The 14,214-nt window shown below is 38.4% G+C and overlaps 1 protein-coding gene across 1 annotated transcript in view; it reads left to right on the plus strand.

Moving 5' to 3' along the window:
* The window catches only part of LOC132867492 (potassium-transporting ATPase alpha chain 1), a 38,512-nt gene extending 26,462 nt beyond the window's left edge, over positions 1-12,050 (plus strand). The window contains exons 16-23 of the mRNA XM_060900438.1: positions 194-362; positions 4,708-4,862; positions 4,943-5,066; positions 5,157-5,302; positions 8,132-8,265; positions 11,545-11,646; positions 11,780-11,871; positions 11,966-12,050. Coding sequence (XP_060756421.1) covers positions 194-362; positions 4,708-4,862; positions 4,943-5,066; positions 5,157-5,302; positions 8,132-8,265; positions 11,545-11,646; positions 11,780-11,871; positions 11,966-11,994 — 951 coding nt within the window. The 3' untranslated portion in view covers positions 11,995-12,050. The remainder of the gene's footprint in view (positions 1-193; positions 363-4,707; positions 4,863-4,942; positions 5,067-5,156; positions 5,303-8,131; positions 8,266-11,544; positions 11,647-11,779; positions 11,872-11,965) is intronic.
* The last annotated feature ends 2,164 nt before the right edge of the window (positions 12,051-14,214 follow it).

The raw sequence follows: 14,214 nt of genomic DNA on the forward strand, positions 1-14,214 counted from the left end.
CATGAATACTGACAATATTGTAATACCAGGATAGAATGGACAGCAGTGTATAATAAATAATAAATACTGTTCATGTCTCTACATCCAGTTAAAACAAAGTCACGACACATTATCTTACTTGTGTAAATGTAATAAATGATGAAGTAAGGTCTGTTGATGTAAATGTAAGTGTATAAGTGAATTTCCCTGACAGGGCTCCATCGTGGCAGTAACAGGAGACGGAGTAAACGATTCCCCGGCTCTGAAGAAGGCAGATATCGGTATTGCGATGGGCATTGCTGGCTCTGACGCTGCTAAAAATGCTGCAGATATGATCCTCCTGGACGACAACTTCGCCTCTATCGTAACTGGAGTGGAACAGGGTGGGTCAAAGCAAAACAAAAAACAAAAAAAACTTTAAATAAATAAAAATACAACTTTTATGATTTAAAATGGCTTGTATTTCAAACAGTAGCTACACAGTAATTTTATATATATATATATATATATATATATATATATATATATATATATATATATATATATATATACACAGTGGTATGCAAAAGTTTGGGCACCCCTGGTCAAAATTGCTGTTACTGTGAACAGTTAAGCAAGTTGAAGATGAAATGATCTCCAAAAGGCATAAAGTTAAAGACGACTCATTCCCTTTATATTTTAAGCAAACAATTTTTTTTATTTTCATCTTTTACATTTTCTAAATGACAAAAAAGGAAAAGGGCCCAAAGCAAAAGTTTGGGCACCCTGCATGGTCACTACCTAGTAACACCCCCTTTGGCAAGTATCACAGCTTGTAAACACTTTTTATAGCCAGCTAATAATCTTTCAGTTCTTACCTGGGGCATTTTCACACATTCGTCCTTGCGAAAGGCTTCCAGTTCTACAAGTTTCTTGGGCTGTCTTGCATGCACTGCTCTTTTGAGATCTATCCACAGATTTTCAATGATGTTTAGGTCAGGGGACTGTGAGGGCCTGGGCAAAACCTTCAGCTTGGGCCTCTTGAGGGATTCCATTGTAGATTTTGAGGTGTGTTTTGGATCATCGTCTTATTGTAGGACCCGTCCTCTTTTTAACTTCAACTTTTTTACAGATGGTGTGATGTTTGCTGGTATTTATTCGAATCCATGCTTCCCTCGACCAATGAAATGTGCCCTGTGCCACTGGCTGCAACACAACCCCAAAGCACGATCGATCCACACCCATGCTTCAGAGTTGGAGAGGTGTTCTTTTCTTGGAATTTGGCCCCCTTTTTTCTCCAAACATACCTTTGCACATTGTGGCCAAAAAGTTCTATTTTGATTTCATCAGTCCACAGGACTTGTTTCCAAAATGCATCAGGCTTATTTAGATGTTCGTTTGCAAACTTCAGACGCTGAATTTTGTGGCTAGGACGCAGGAAAGGTTTTCTTCTGATGACTCTCCCATGAAGGTCATATTTATTCAGGTGTCGCTGCATAGTAGAACAGTGCACCACCACTCCAGGGTCTGCTAAATCTTTCTGAAGGTCTTTTGCAGTCAAACAGGGGTTTTTATTTGCCTTTCTAGCAATCCAACAAGCAGTTCTTTCAGAAAGTTTTCTTCATCTTCCAGACCTCACCTTGATCTCCACTGTTTCTGTTAACTGCCATTTCTTAATAACATTACAGTCTGAGGAAACAGCTACCTGAAAACACTTTGCTACGTTCTTGTAGCCTTCTCCTGCTTTGTGAGCATCAATTATTTTATTATTCAGAATGCGAGGGAGTTGCTTAGAGGAGCCCATGGCTGTTGATTTTAGGGACAAGTTTGAGGAGTCAGAGAATTTATACAGCTTTGAAATCTGCATCATCTGACCTTTCCTAACGAAGAATTTGAACAAGCCACAGCTCAATAAGCTAATTAAGGTCTGGAACCTTGGGAAAAGTTACCTGAGAACTCAAATGTATTGGGGTGCCCAAACTTTCGCATGGTGTTCCTTTTTTTTCACTCTCCAATTGTACAAAACAAAAATAATACACAAATCTTGCAGAAAATGCTGAAAAGAAATGTGTCATCTTTACCTTTATGCCTTTTGGTGATCAGTTCATCTTCTGCTCACTTAACTATTCACAGTAACAGACATTTTCAGTAAGGGTGCCCAAACTTTTGCATGCCACTATATATATATATATATATATATATATATATATATATATATATATATATATATATATAAAGAAAATTGTGAGTTGCAAGTACAATGTGATGGAAATGTGAATCATAGCAAGTTATAATAATTAAAAAAGAACAACATAATGATGTTTCACACTCCTATGGAAGTGTATTGCTGCCATAACAGAAAAAAAAAATCAGTACCCCATAATAATGTGAAAAGTTTATTGTTATAACAATAAATTATCACACTTTAATGTGAAATGTTTCACATAATAACGTGAAAAACATACTGTTATAACAATAAACTTTTCACATTATTATGTGATACTGATTTTTTTTTTCTGGTGTGGTAGCAATACACTTCCATACATTCCTTTACAAGGAAGCATGTTTATTTTATTGATTTGTACTAAATCATTAAAGCAAAATGTTTATAATTTGCTTGTTTATAGGCTTTACACTTGTCAGTCAGTACAGTATGTTTGGAAGAATAGAATTATTTTGATTCCAAAATTGGTGGAAAAACAGGCCACTAAACTGGAGTGAGTTAAATTAATGAATTTAGGATAGAAACAGAAATTTAAAAAAAATTGTTCATTATATTTTAACATGATTTTACATTCATTATATTATTCTTATTTTATTGAATTAAATAATAACTTATTTTACACATTTAATGTATTTAATTTTTTATATTATCAATTATTTATACAGAATTAATAATATATTTTTATTATATAATATGGGTTTAATTATTTTAATTATTTATTTAAGTATTTAATTTACAAACATAATAATTATATTAAATTATATTATGTTACATATAATACAATTATATTAGGTATTTATGTATGTATTTATTTATTTATAATGCAGCTTATGCAGATCCTGGATCTTTCTTCCTATATATCGATTGTATATTAGAAATTTAATTTATACCTAATGCATTTAACAGTTATTCCATGAAATCGAGTCGTACATGAACTGATAAGTGATGAAGCTCATAGCACCGAGTTGGCTATAAGCCGTGTATGATGAAATTGAGTGTAATAACTGTTTTATTCTATCCACATTCCCTGGATTTTGAGAAACGGAGCATTTTTATTTTTATTTTTTGCAAATTCAATAAATAAAAACTTTGTACAAAATGTCCGACAAAATCATTTCCGCTTAGAATGCAAACAAACCAGCGAAATGACAGGAGCAATTTGTGAAACATGAGATAATAATAATAATCATTCTTGAAAAATTAAAAAAAAGATACATTCTTACCATCAAATACTTTTATTCCATATTTTGTTGCTTTTTTTTGTATTTTTTGGGGTTTTGTTTTCGAGTAGAGTTTTTATTCTGTCCTCGGTTAGTTCAGCAACACGCTCCACCATTTTGTTTTTCTCTACTCACGGTATAGACCCCTTTCACATGACGTCACCGCGCCGCGAGATTTTGTTAGGCGCCATATTGGAAGACCAAGTACATGCACTCACAATATAAAACAAAGTACGAGCGAGAGTAAAGTGACACGATGGCTGATAATTCGGGTTATGTGAGTACATTACCAGCTGCAGAAAGGGCACGGTATGTGGAGAAACTGGCTGTGATTGATGGGTTTGACCCATATGATAAGACTCGCGGCAAGGGAGAATGGAAACATAAGGAGGACCGGACGCCAATTCTGCCATCTGTTTGCTACCCAGACATTGTAAACTATTTGTTGTTTACACCCAGTGCCTACACTCAGTGTTCGAACTATGCCGATATTTTCGGGGGGCCCCTTTTTTCCCTTGGGGGTGTGTGTGCTTGCGCTTGTCTCGGAGCGCGGATCTCCAAACACATGAGAAGCCTATCTTACGCACATATCATGCGGACTCCACACACGCATCGCGTCTGAAGTCATAACTCATCAGGGGAAATCGTGTCCGCATTGGCATGTTCAAAAAACAACCTTGCGTCAACAATGATACCACACGCAAGAAAAAAAAACAGTCAGGCTACTCAACAACCAACCTGGCAGCAGCGAGCAAGCCCCAAACCATCCTAAATTATTATTATTATTATTATTAAATTGTAGAAGTCTGGGAGGCTTGCTCCTCATACAGTTATCAACTTGAGGCCACTTTAGCATGTTTTAAATCTGAATTTCTTGCGTTTGCTTACCTCAAAGTGTCCGCAGATCATGCACAGACTTATCCATTATATCCACAGTTTTTTGCCAAGTCTCACACAGGTTTCTTTCAAGTCTACTGTTGGGCCAATAAATCATAAATAAAACAGCTCAGATTTGTTTGTTTAAGTCGTTTGCCACTCCACTTTATTCTCGTGGGTTCACATACCGCTGCCGTTATTATCCCCTTATTGGTCTTCCAAAATGGCGCAGGGTCTGTTTACTTCCGGTTTCGGGTGACGTCAGTGAAAGGGGTCTATATGAGCTGATATCCTAGTAGTAGAGTAGCCAATCAGAGCACACAATTTCTCATATCCAGTGAATGTAGCTTAGAATAATATTATATATTTATGCCACTCTTGATTACTGAAAGTAAAGACCTTCACGTTTTCACTCTTTCTTCTCCGTAGGTCGGCTTATCTTTGATAACCTGAAGAAATCCATCGCCTACACTCTGACGAAGAACATTCCAGAACTGACTCCATACCTCATCTACATCACGGTCAGCGTGCCCCTGCCTCTGGGCTGCATCACCATCCTCTTCATCGAGCTCGCCACGGATATCGTAAGTGTGCACCATCACCATCATTTCACTCGTGACATAAAAATCCTGCATGTTTCTCTCTGACGTCTGCTGTCTCTCAGTACCCCTCAGTGTCCCTGGCCTATGAGAAAGCCGAGAGCGACATCATGCATCTCAAACCCAGGAACCCACGCAGGGACCGGCTGGTGAACGAAGCCCTCGCCGCCTACTCTTACTTTCAGATCGGTATAACATTAGGCTTATAATATTAGGACTGATTTTATTTATTTTAATGTGCCTGTGTTTATCAATAAGAGCTCCGTTTCCTGTCTTCAGGAGCGATCCAGTCTTTCGCAGGATTCACAGATTACTTCACGGCGATGGCTCAGGAGGGCTGGTACCCTCTGCTGTGTGTGGGCCTTCGCTCTTATTGGGAAAACGTCACACTGCAGGACCTACAGGACAGCTACGGACAGGAATGGGTTGGTCCGAACAAGATTATTCTAAATATGAACTTAATCCTTTGGGTCAATTATTTAAATATCCACTAAAAATTGGACCATCTTGAAATGTTTTTCTAACATCAAGCTTACAAGGCAAAGCATAGCAAATGTATTTATGGAGCATATTTCATACACAAAGTTCTTTACCAAGTAGCTAAAAACAAAATAATAATAATAATAATAATAAGGAAGAAACAGGACACAAAATAGATATACATCCAATTTATGCATAATTTAAAACAAGTACAAATTGTTGCAAGATGTTTAACCCTTTGATGCAAAACATATGCACACCCCTTCTGATGCACAACATGGGTCAAAAATGACCCGCATTCATTTTCCAGGTTATTTCATGCTGACTGAGTTTTTCTTTGCTCTATCTTTTGAAATCAATTTATTTTATGATTGAATATTCCAAGTATTCTTTAAATATCTTGTTTTTAATTACCACAAATCATTAATTTAATTTTTTCTTTCCTACTTTATGAACAAAAATACTGTTTATATTACTACACATGGGTCATCCAAGTGTGATTTAAAATTAAATGTCTTAATACTATAATAATAATTTGTTTCAAGTAATTACTTTAGCAGTGAATGGGGCCAGTTATTTATTTATTAACTATGTAGTTAGCTAAGCCAACTACAATAAAATTAGCTAACTAAAGTAGAATATGTCGACAGCTCGGTAGCTAATAGTAATTACTTGTAACTTTCTGACAAGTAATCTACTCACTCTCAAGGTAACCTAAATATCATCAATTTTTTTCTAAGGTAATGTTAGAACAATTGAAAAACATTACTTCCATGTATGAGATGGGCAAAGGGCGCTGTGCTGAGCTGTGAAATGTCTGACACAAGCACAATTCACAGTTCCCACCAAACGCTGGAGTAAATGCATGCGGGTCGGTTCTGACCCATGTGTGTAAACTTGATGTAGAATTACAAAAGCTGTGCTTGTTCATAACTTAAGAAAGGAAAAATAAAAATGATGATTTGTGCTAAACAAAAACAAGATATTTACTGCATATTTGGAAAAGTAAATGACAAAATGAATTTATTTCAAAAGTATATCATAGAAACACTCAGCCGTACATGAAATAACCTGGAAAATGAACGCAGGTCGTTTTTGACCCATGTTGTGCATTAGAAGGGTAGTGATACAAAAAGGGTTTTTATTCAAAAAGTAAGAAAGGAAAAAATAAAATAAGGATGTATGATGATCAAAAACAAGCTAATTGAGGAATACCTTGAATACTGAATGATGGGATTAATTTATTGCAAAGATATAGAAGATAAAAACTCAGCCGGGTCACTTTTGACCAATGTTTTGCATCAAAGGGGTAAAAGACACAGGAAGGATCATCTTTAGATTATTTCACGTGAAGGAGATGTTTTGGTGAAAGTGTACATGGTTTCACTTTCAGTCACTTTCCCATTCACACCTCCACACACACCTTCCATCAGTATGATCCACCACCAAGCATGTGAAGAGTTTGTTCCATAAAAGTTGCTGATATCACAAGGAACTCAGAGTAGATATGATCAATAAGATATTTTGGTTGTAGGATAAGTTCGAATTCCACCAATTCAAACAGACCTGTCCATTCTCTCTCCCCTGTCACTCACAGTAACCCTCGCCAATCGTAGGCATCTCTGAGCTCATGTATGCAGAAGAGGGTTGATAGCACTTTCCTCTGAGTGTTACGCAGCATTTCTATTTTAAAGCGTCACTTCTATATCAAATTAATTTCCACTCTGTTACACCTGAAAGAGTCATTTGTCCTGTAACGAGTGTCCAGATTTTATTATCAAGCTAAAGCTGCAAATAAAATGTATCTATGTACATATGACATACTGCTGTAGAGCAATTCCAGCGTTATGGACGTGACACTTGAACTCAAAATGGCAACAAATGACCCAGTGCATGTTTTATTGTCTCCCAGTATTTAAACAGGTGTTGCATATTTTAAGGCTGTACCATACTGGAGAAGTGATAGAACAAGAACAATTCCCATAGTACATCTAGGGCATGCCAGAAAACGCCAATAAAAGATGCGTTATGGATGTGACAGAAAAAGTATCACTTTTCTTGGGTGACTGTACATTTTTATCAAACTCTGTGAAATTGTAAACCTAATGTCGAAATGGAGATATCCATTTGATAGAGGGGTCCAAGGTGAATATTAAAAAATCTTTGTTTAAAATATTTTGTATTTCATGCAGAGTTTCGGAAGGAAAAGTCAGCGTTATGGATGTGACGAAATTCCGTTATGGATGTGACGCGTCTGAAATAGACATGGCATATGTTTAGAAAATCAGCAATTTAACCACCATAACCCTTTGAAAAACTCTCTAAATATCAGCTAAAACTATCAAAGTTCTTAAATAATATTTAGGATGGCTATTGTTTTGCTGTTTTGTGGATTTTAGCATACATTTCTGTGGCTTGTGGCAATAATATAGAATTGTACATGATCAAAGTTGATTTTAGCTTGGGGTTTACATTATAAGAAAGAAAGACTGACAGTGACATATTAGGTTGGTTACAAATTGGTTCAACTTATTCACATCTGTAAAATACAGGCCTAGGTGATATCTCTGGGAGTGGTTTTGATGCATTACATGTTGCTTTATTTTTGCATGGTGAGGTTGACATTTACATGGAATTGCCCTGTAATCAATCTCAAACATTTTATCAGTCATTACATATCCTATATATTCGAGACAATAAAAAGTGGAAACAAAAATGCACTGGCTAATCGAAATGATCTTAAAGGAACATGTCGCTTTTGTTTTCTTTGACAGACATTCAGTCAGCGTCTGTATCAGGAGTACACCTGCTACACCGTCTTCTTTGTCAGTATTGAAGTCTGCCAGATTGCTGATTGCTTAATCAGGAAAACTCGCCGACTGTCTTGCTTCCAGCAGGGCTTCTTCAGGTTTGTGAGTTACACATGCACCGAAAGCAAAGCGTCAGCCCACATGTACTACTAGTCATTATCTGGAATGACTGCTGCATGCTCACACAGCTATATCTTAACCTACTGTAGAGGTCAATATCCACCTGGTACCAATAATAACACCACAAACAGAGAAAATATTATCCATATTCAATTCTAGATCAGTCTCCCAGCAATCCTCAGTTTTTACTCATGCTTTTGCTGCTGGATGTCACTAAAATAATGAGGGACATTGTGGTGTCACATGTAGAGTTACTCTTATCGCTCTGAAGTTGGTTATTTTATGAAAACAGCATGTCCTGAAGCTGGGCTGCCAACTCTCACGCAATGAGCGTGAGACACACGCATTTGACTGTCTTCACATGCTCACACGCCATACCTCCGATTTCTCACGCTAGAAAAAAATCTAGTTTATCTATCTGATCTAGGCTACCCATTGCATCGCGCCAACCGCTTGTGATCGATCAATTACGCCTTACGCACGGCTAAACAGGCAGAGAGGTGTTCCCTTCTGTACACACTCCCCTATGGTAGGTGGCGCATCTAATGATGCTGCACTCGCCGGAAGTTGGATAATTGCCTACCGTCAATTTAGAGGAAGAGGAGGGAGAAGAAGGTATCCGAGTTGAAGACGGGTGTCTCAGACAGGTTTGTACATATGCACGCCAATGTGTGGTGTTACTGGCGTAATTATGAACTTATATAAAGTTTCTTAATCGTTTTAGCCTATAAGTGTTGTGAGGATATTTAATGCCATATCGAGAGCTGTGTACTAGGCATGCTAAATCATTATAGGCCTACTGCCGTGCCACAGCCTCTATCTTCCCCAACAAGCAGCACGGGAGAGCACCTCCTTAGCACACAGTTATTAAGGCGCATTTTTAGTTTGTTTACTGTATGTTATCATACTTTATGACTTTATTTGAAGCCATACTGGAAATGTTGTAAAATAAAGCAAGTAAGAGATATTACAAATGCAAGAAGAGCCATTAGCCACCATACCTATTGTTTATTTACAGGGTATTTATTTTTAATTATTTATGATGTATGTAATTGCTCAGTTAAAGTAAATAAAGCATGGTCACCTGTAATATCAAAGAACCTGAACTTGTGAATAATTAAAAAAAAAAGACAGAGAAGAATATACTGAGGAGACAGGGTTTCAAAGAGGGCAAGACAGGTAGAGAATATTTGTCAGATAACAGGCCCTGACGAATGCTCTATTACTAATAAGAAACATAGATAAGAAATAAATTAATAAGAAATATATTAATATAGCTTATTTAAGTATGACCAAAATTTTTAAGCCCAACTTTGTGTGCACATTCCCACCTATGGCCAAGGTTCAGCTTTTTGTGTTTCAATACTGTTCAAACTTAATCATTGTAATGTTTCTTGTAGCACATGCACATTTTGCTTACTGTTTAAGCATTTTATTTGTTCTTTTGCTGTTGATATTTTTCCCCATGCCAATCTTCTGCTGAACCCAGGGGTGGGGAAAGCCCTTAAATGCCCCCCCCCCCGCCCCCCCCCCCCCCATTGTCCATCTCCAGCTGGACGACCCACAAACAAAACACCAGAATGCAGGGGGACAAGTGAATATCAAACTGAATACAAAATTCCCACTTACTGCGTGGTGTGCGGAAAAATTTTGCTGTCGACCCCCCCCCCCCCCCCCCCCCAAAAAAAATGTCACTCCAAGGAATTTTGAAAAGTTGGCAGCCCTGCCTGAAGTGTTTTATTCTTCTTATACCAGGACAATTTACTGACGATAAAATACATTCATTTTATTTATCCAACAATGACACATCATACTTTTATTTAATCCATATTTATTTCCATTTAATGGTGTGGAATATCTGTGAAACAGTTTAGTTCTTGTTCTCACTTATGTTATAGCAGCTATAAACAGTCGTTCCCTCACCAGCCTCTCTTTATTCTCTCTTTTAAAAAAAACAAACAGCTTGTCATGTTACAGAGAAGCTTCTATGCATCATCTAATCTGTGGTGGGCTTCCCAAAAGGCTCTTAACGCTAAGAGCATCTTAACTTGGAGAGACAGCATTCATTGTGCTGCTCGCTCTACCATTTAATGATGATCTTTGTGCTGCGATGCTTTTGAGGAAACACAGGCCTGTCCTGAAAACTTGAAGTTTTCAGCTTGATTTCTGACTTTTGTAAAGCACTGACACTGGAGACTCCTTTCATAAATGTTAAATAAACACAGTCCTCCTTTTGAGAAGATTTCACCATGTCAACAATGACATGTTTTTTAATCCATTTATGTGGAACGCCTGCTGTACAACTGCCTGTGAATGAGCTGTGACTCGTGAAACAACGAATTAGAACGTTAAAGCTAGACGGCCTTTCGATTTCATGAAATCAGTGAAATTTAGTTCCCTCTGAAATGTGGTGATTGTGATATCTGTTTATTTCTGTAATATCTCACAAAATATCAGGCCATTCTGTGGCTGGGAAGTTATTTAATTTGAGGGGATTAAAGCAAATAATGTGCATGAAATCGCTCGCTTTGCGCAGTCAAGCAGACAGAGGAAGTCCGTGTGCGCATGCGCAGGTTTAGCTTCTTCTTCTTCTTTTGGGTTTTACGGCAGCTGGCATCCACAGTGTTGCATTACTGCCACCTACAGGTTTCCCTTTGAGCGTGCACTGACAGTTCCATCATTCTGTCGCTAAACAAACAGCTGATCACACCGAGGTGCTCGCTGAGCGCCCATATTTATTAGTTTGGTCCTGTGTTTCCTTTCCTTCGTATATAACATAACGTTTTTTCTTCTTGCTTTCCGTTACTGTAGTCGCTCTTTCACATTTCACTCACGTCCTCCATTTTTCTCTCCTGTTTCAAATTTGTATCCCACAATGCCTTGCGCGAATAGGGAAACCCCACCACGTGATGCATGGCGTAGTATCTTGAATTGGGTCATGGTGAAGCAGGAAAAAATCGTGGAGAATTTAGGGCTACATGATCCTAAATTCATTAATTGTTCTATTTTTTTTAAACTAATAAAATTGGAAGTCTGTCATTTGAATTCTGTAGCTTTCAGTCACTAAACAGAAGTAATTGGGTGTTGGGAAAATTCTTTTTATGACCTACACTTGAAAAATCTGAAAGGCCGTCTACCTTTAAGATAAACCCATGGTTTGTAGCTGCACGTCAGAGCTGCTGAGATATTATGATTATATTATGGTTATATTATTATGATAATGTTATTTATTTATTTATTTATTTATTTTCATGCAGAAACCGGGTGCTTGTGAGTGCAATAATCTTCCAGCTGTGTCTCGGTAACTTGTTGTGTTACTGCCCAGGGATGCCGAACATCTTCAACTTCATGCCTATCAGGTAGTTTACGGTTTTCCCTCAGCATTACTGATATTGTCTGCATTCTCATAGTACATAATAATACGTGTACATGTGATGGAATGTCAACAAACAGTGATTCATAAATCATATGTCTGTTCTGTCTTCATTCCAGGGCGCAGTGGTGGTTTGTACCGCTGCCATACGGCATCCTGATCTTCGTTTATGATGAAATAAGGAAACTCGGCGTGAGAAGACACCCAGGCAGTGAGTATTTCAGTAATCACTATTGTAATCTTATTTAACTCATAACTAGATATCAGAGCAAGACTGATGTTCTGCTTTCTACATTTTTCAACAGGTTGGTGGGATCAGGAGTTGTATTACTGAGAGGACGTCGGCATTACTTGTTATTTGGTGTTGTAAAATGACACCTGACTTCTTCAAATAATGGTTTATTTTTATTTTATATTTTATCTGCTACCAATATATTTTTCCTTAAAATAATTACTCATTAAGTCCTATTTAAAAATAACTGATGAGAATTAGGATCATATGGAGCCTGTATCTGAGACTTTTATTAATAAAATAATAAACACAATATGTGTTGGTTTTAAGTGATTTAACCTTCCTGATATACATTCATCCAGGACATATTCTGATATCTTACAAACTGATTCGGTAATTAAGTCCTTTTGAGGCTTTTGAGCTTGAGTGGTTAAAGTAGGGGAATCATGTTGAAAAAATTAAGGCACTGAAAATCTCATGAAGCAAACTTGTAGTACTGAATGGAAACGTTATGATGTCATAAACTATAACAGCCAATCACGATCCAGTATGCAAAAGAATTTGCATAGCTATTCTATTTTTGGGGGGATAGATTTACACAGGGGCGGCACGGTGGTGTAGTGGTTAGCACTGTCACCTCACAGCAAGAAGGTCCGGGTTCGAGCCCCGTGGCCGGCGAGGGCCTTTCTGTGCGGAGTTTGTATGTTCTCCCCATGGGTTTCCTCCGGGTGCTCCGGTTTCCCCCACAGTCAAAAGACATGCAGGTTAGGTTAACTGGTGACTCTAAATTGACCGTAGGTGTGAATGTGAATGGTTGTCTGTGTCTATGTGTCAGCCCTGTGATGACCTGGCGACTTGTCCAGGGTGTACCCCGCCTTTCGCCCGTAGTCTGCGATCCTGTAGAACAGGATAAAGCAGCTAGAGATAATGAGATGAGATGAGATTTACACAGAAAATGATGCAAATTGAGACTCAGATACAGAATGAAATCTCATCAGTGTTTATCTGTGAAAGTGTGCGCTCACTAGTGCCCCTTTTCCACCAAAGCAGTTCCAGGGCTGGTTTGGGGCCAGTGCTTAGTTTGGAACCGGGTTTTCTGTTTCCACTGATAAAGAACTGGCTCTGGGGCCAGAAAAACCGGTTCCAGGCTAGCACCGACTCTCTGTTGGGCCAGAGGAAAGAACCGCTTACGTCAGCGGGGGGGGGGGGGGGGGGGGGGGGGGGAGTTGTTAAGAACAATAACAAGACCGCGAAAGATCACCATTTTTAAGCGACGAGAAGCAGCAGCTGTACAAACACGAAGTCATCCATTATTATTATTATTGCTGTTGTTGCTGCTGCTGCGGCTTCTTCCGTGTTGTTTTTGCTTCGATATTCGCGCCAAGGTTTATGCAAACGTAGCGACGTAACTGACGTATTGAGGTATTTCACCTGACATCACAGGGTCACGTGACGCCCCGGTGTCCACCATTTTGAATGTCAAGCTAGCTAATGTCAATAACAGTAGCTAGTATGTTACTGTAGCAATGTTTACGTTCAGTCATTTGGATGACTGTTAAAACCTTTCAGTCTCAAGTTTTTCCTTTACTGGATTTACTAGTTTACTGAGCTAGCGCGCGCGCCGGCCAGCCGGCAGGCTAGTGCGCGCGCTAGCTCAGTAAACTAGCTAGCGCGCGCTAGCTCCCAGCTTGCCCGAGCACGCTAGCTCAGTAAACTAGTAAATCCAGTAAAGGAAAAACTTGAGACTGAAAGGTTTTAACAGTCATCCAAATGACTGAACGTAAACATTGCTACAGTAACATACTAGCTATGATGTTGTTGACATTAGCTAGTGCTAACAGCTAGTTGCTAGTACACTGCCACCACACAGACACCGACCCTAATAATACAGTTCTTCATCATTGCCTGGTAACAGCAAATTTATAACGGGCCATGTCTCAACAGACTAAGAAGTTATTTCAATGACATTTAATAACATTTTGTTTATCCTGAGGACCGAAAGTAAATGAAAATGTGAACAAACCTTAGCTGTAATAAGATGGCGACCACCGGCTCCAGGGACGACCCGCTGATGTAGGCATGTTACCCAGCCTGACACAAAATATTTGTAGGCATCCAAACTCTTATACGCTTTCAGATCAATACCTGTGTATGGCGATGGGTTTTTAACGACATAGGTATACAGATCATGTGGACCGAAGTCAGGTAAAGACGAGGGCTTCGTGTACTTCCGTACGTCAGTGAACAATCCTGGTGGAAGCAGGTAAACGTCGTTCTCTAAGCCTGCTAACCTCAATTTTTGCAAATACCTCTCCCTCTGCT

Source organism: Neoarius graeffei, chromosome 19, assembly GCF_027579695.1.
Source record: "Neoarius graeffei isolate fNeoGra1 chromosome 19, fNeoGra1.pri, whole genome shotgun sequence".
Taxonomy (NCBI): domain Eukaryota; kingdom Metazoa; phylum Chordata; class Actinopteri; order Siluriformes; family Ariidae; genus Neoarius; species Neoarius graeffei.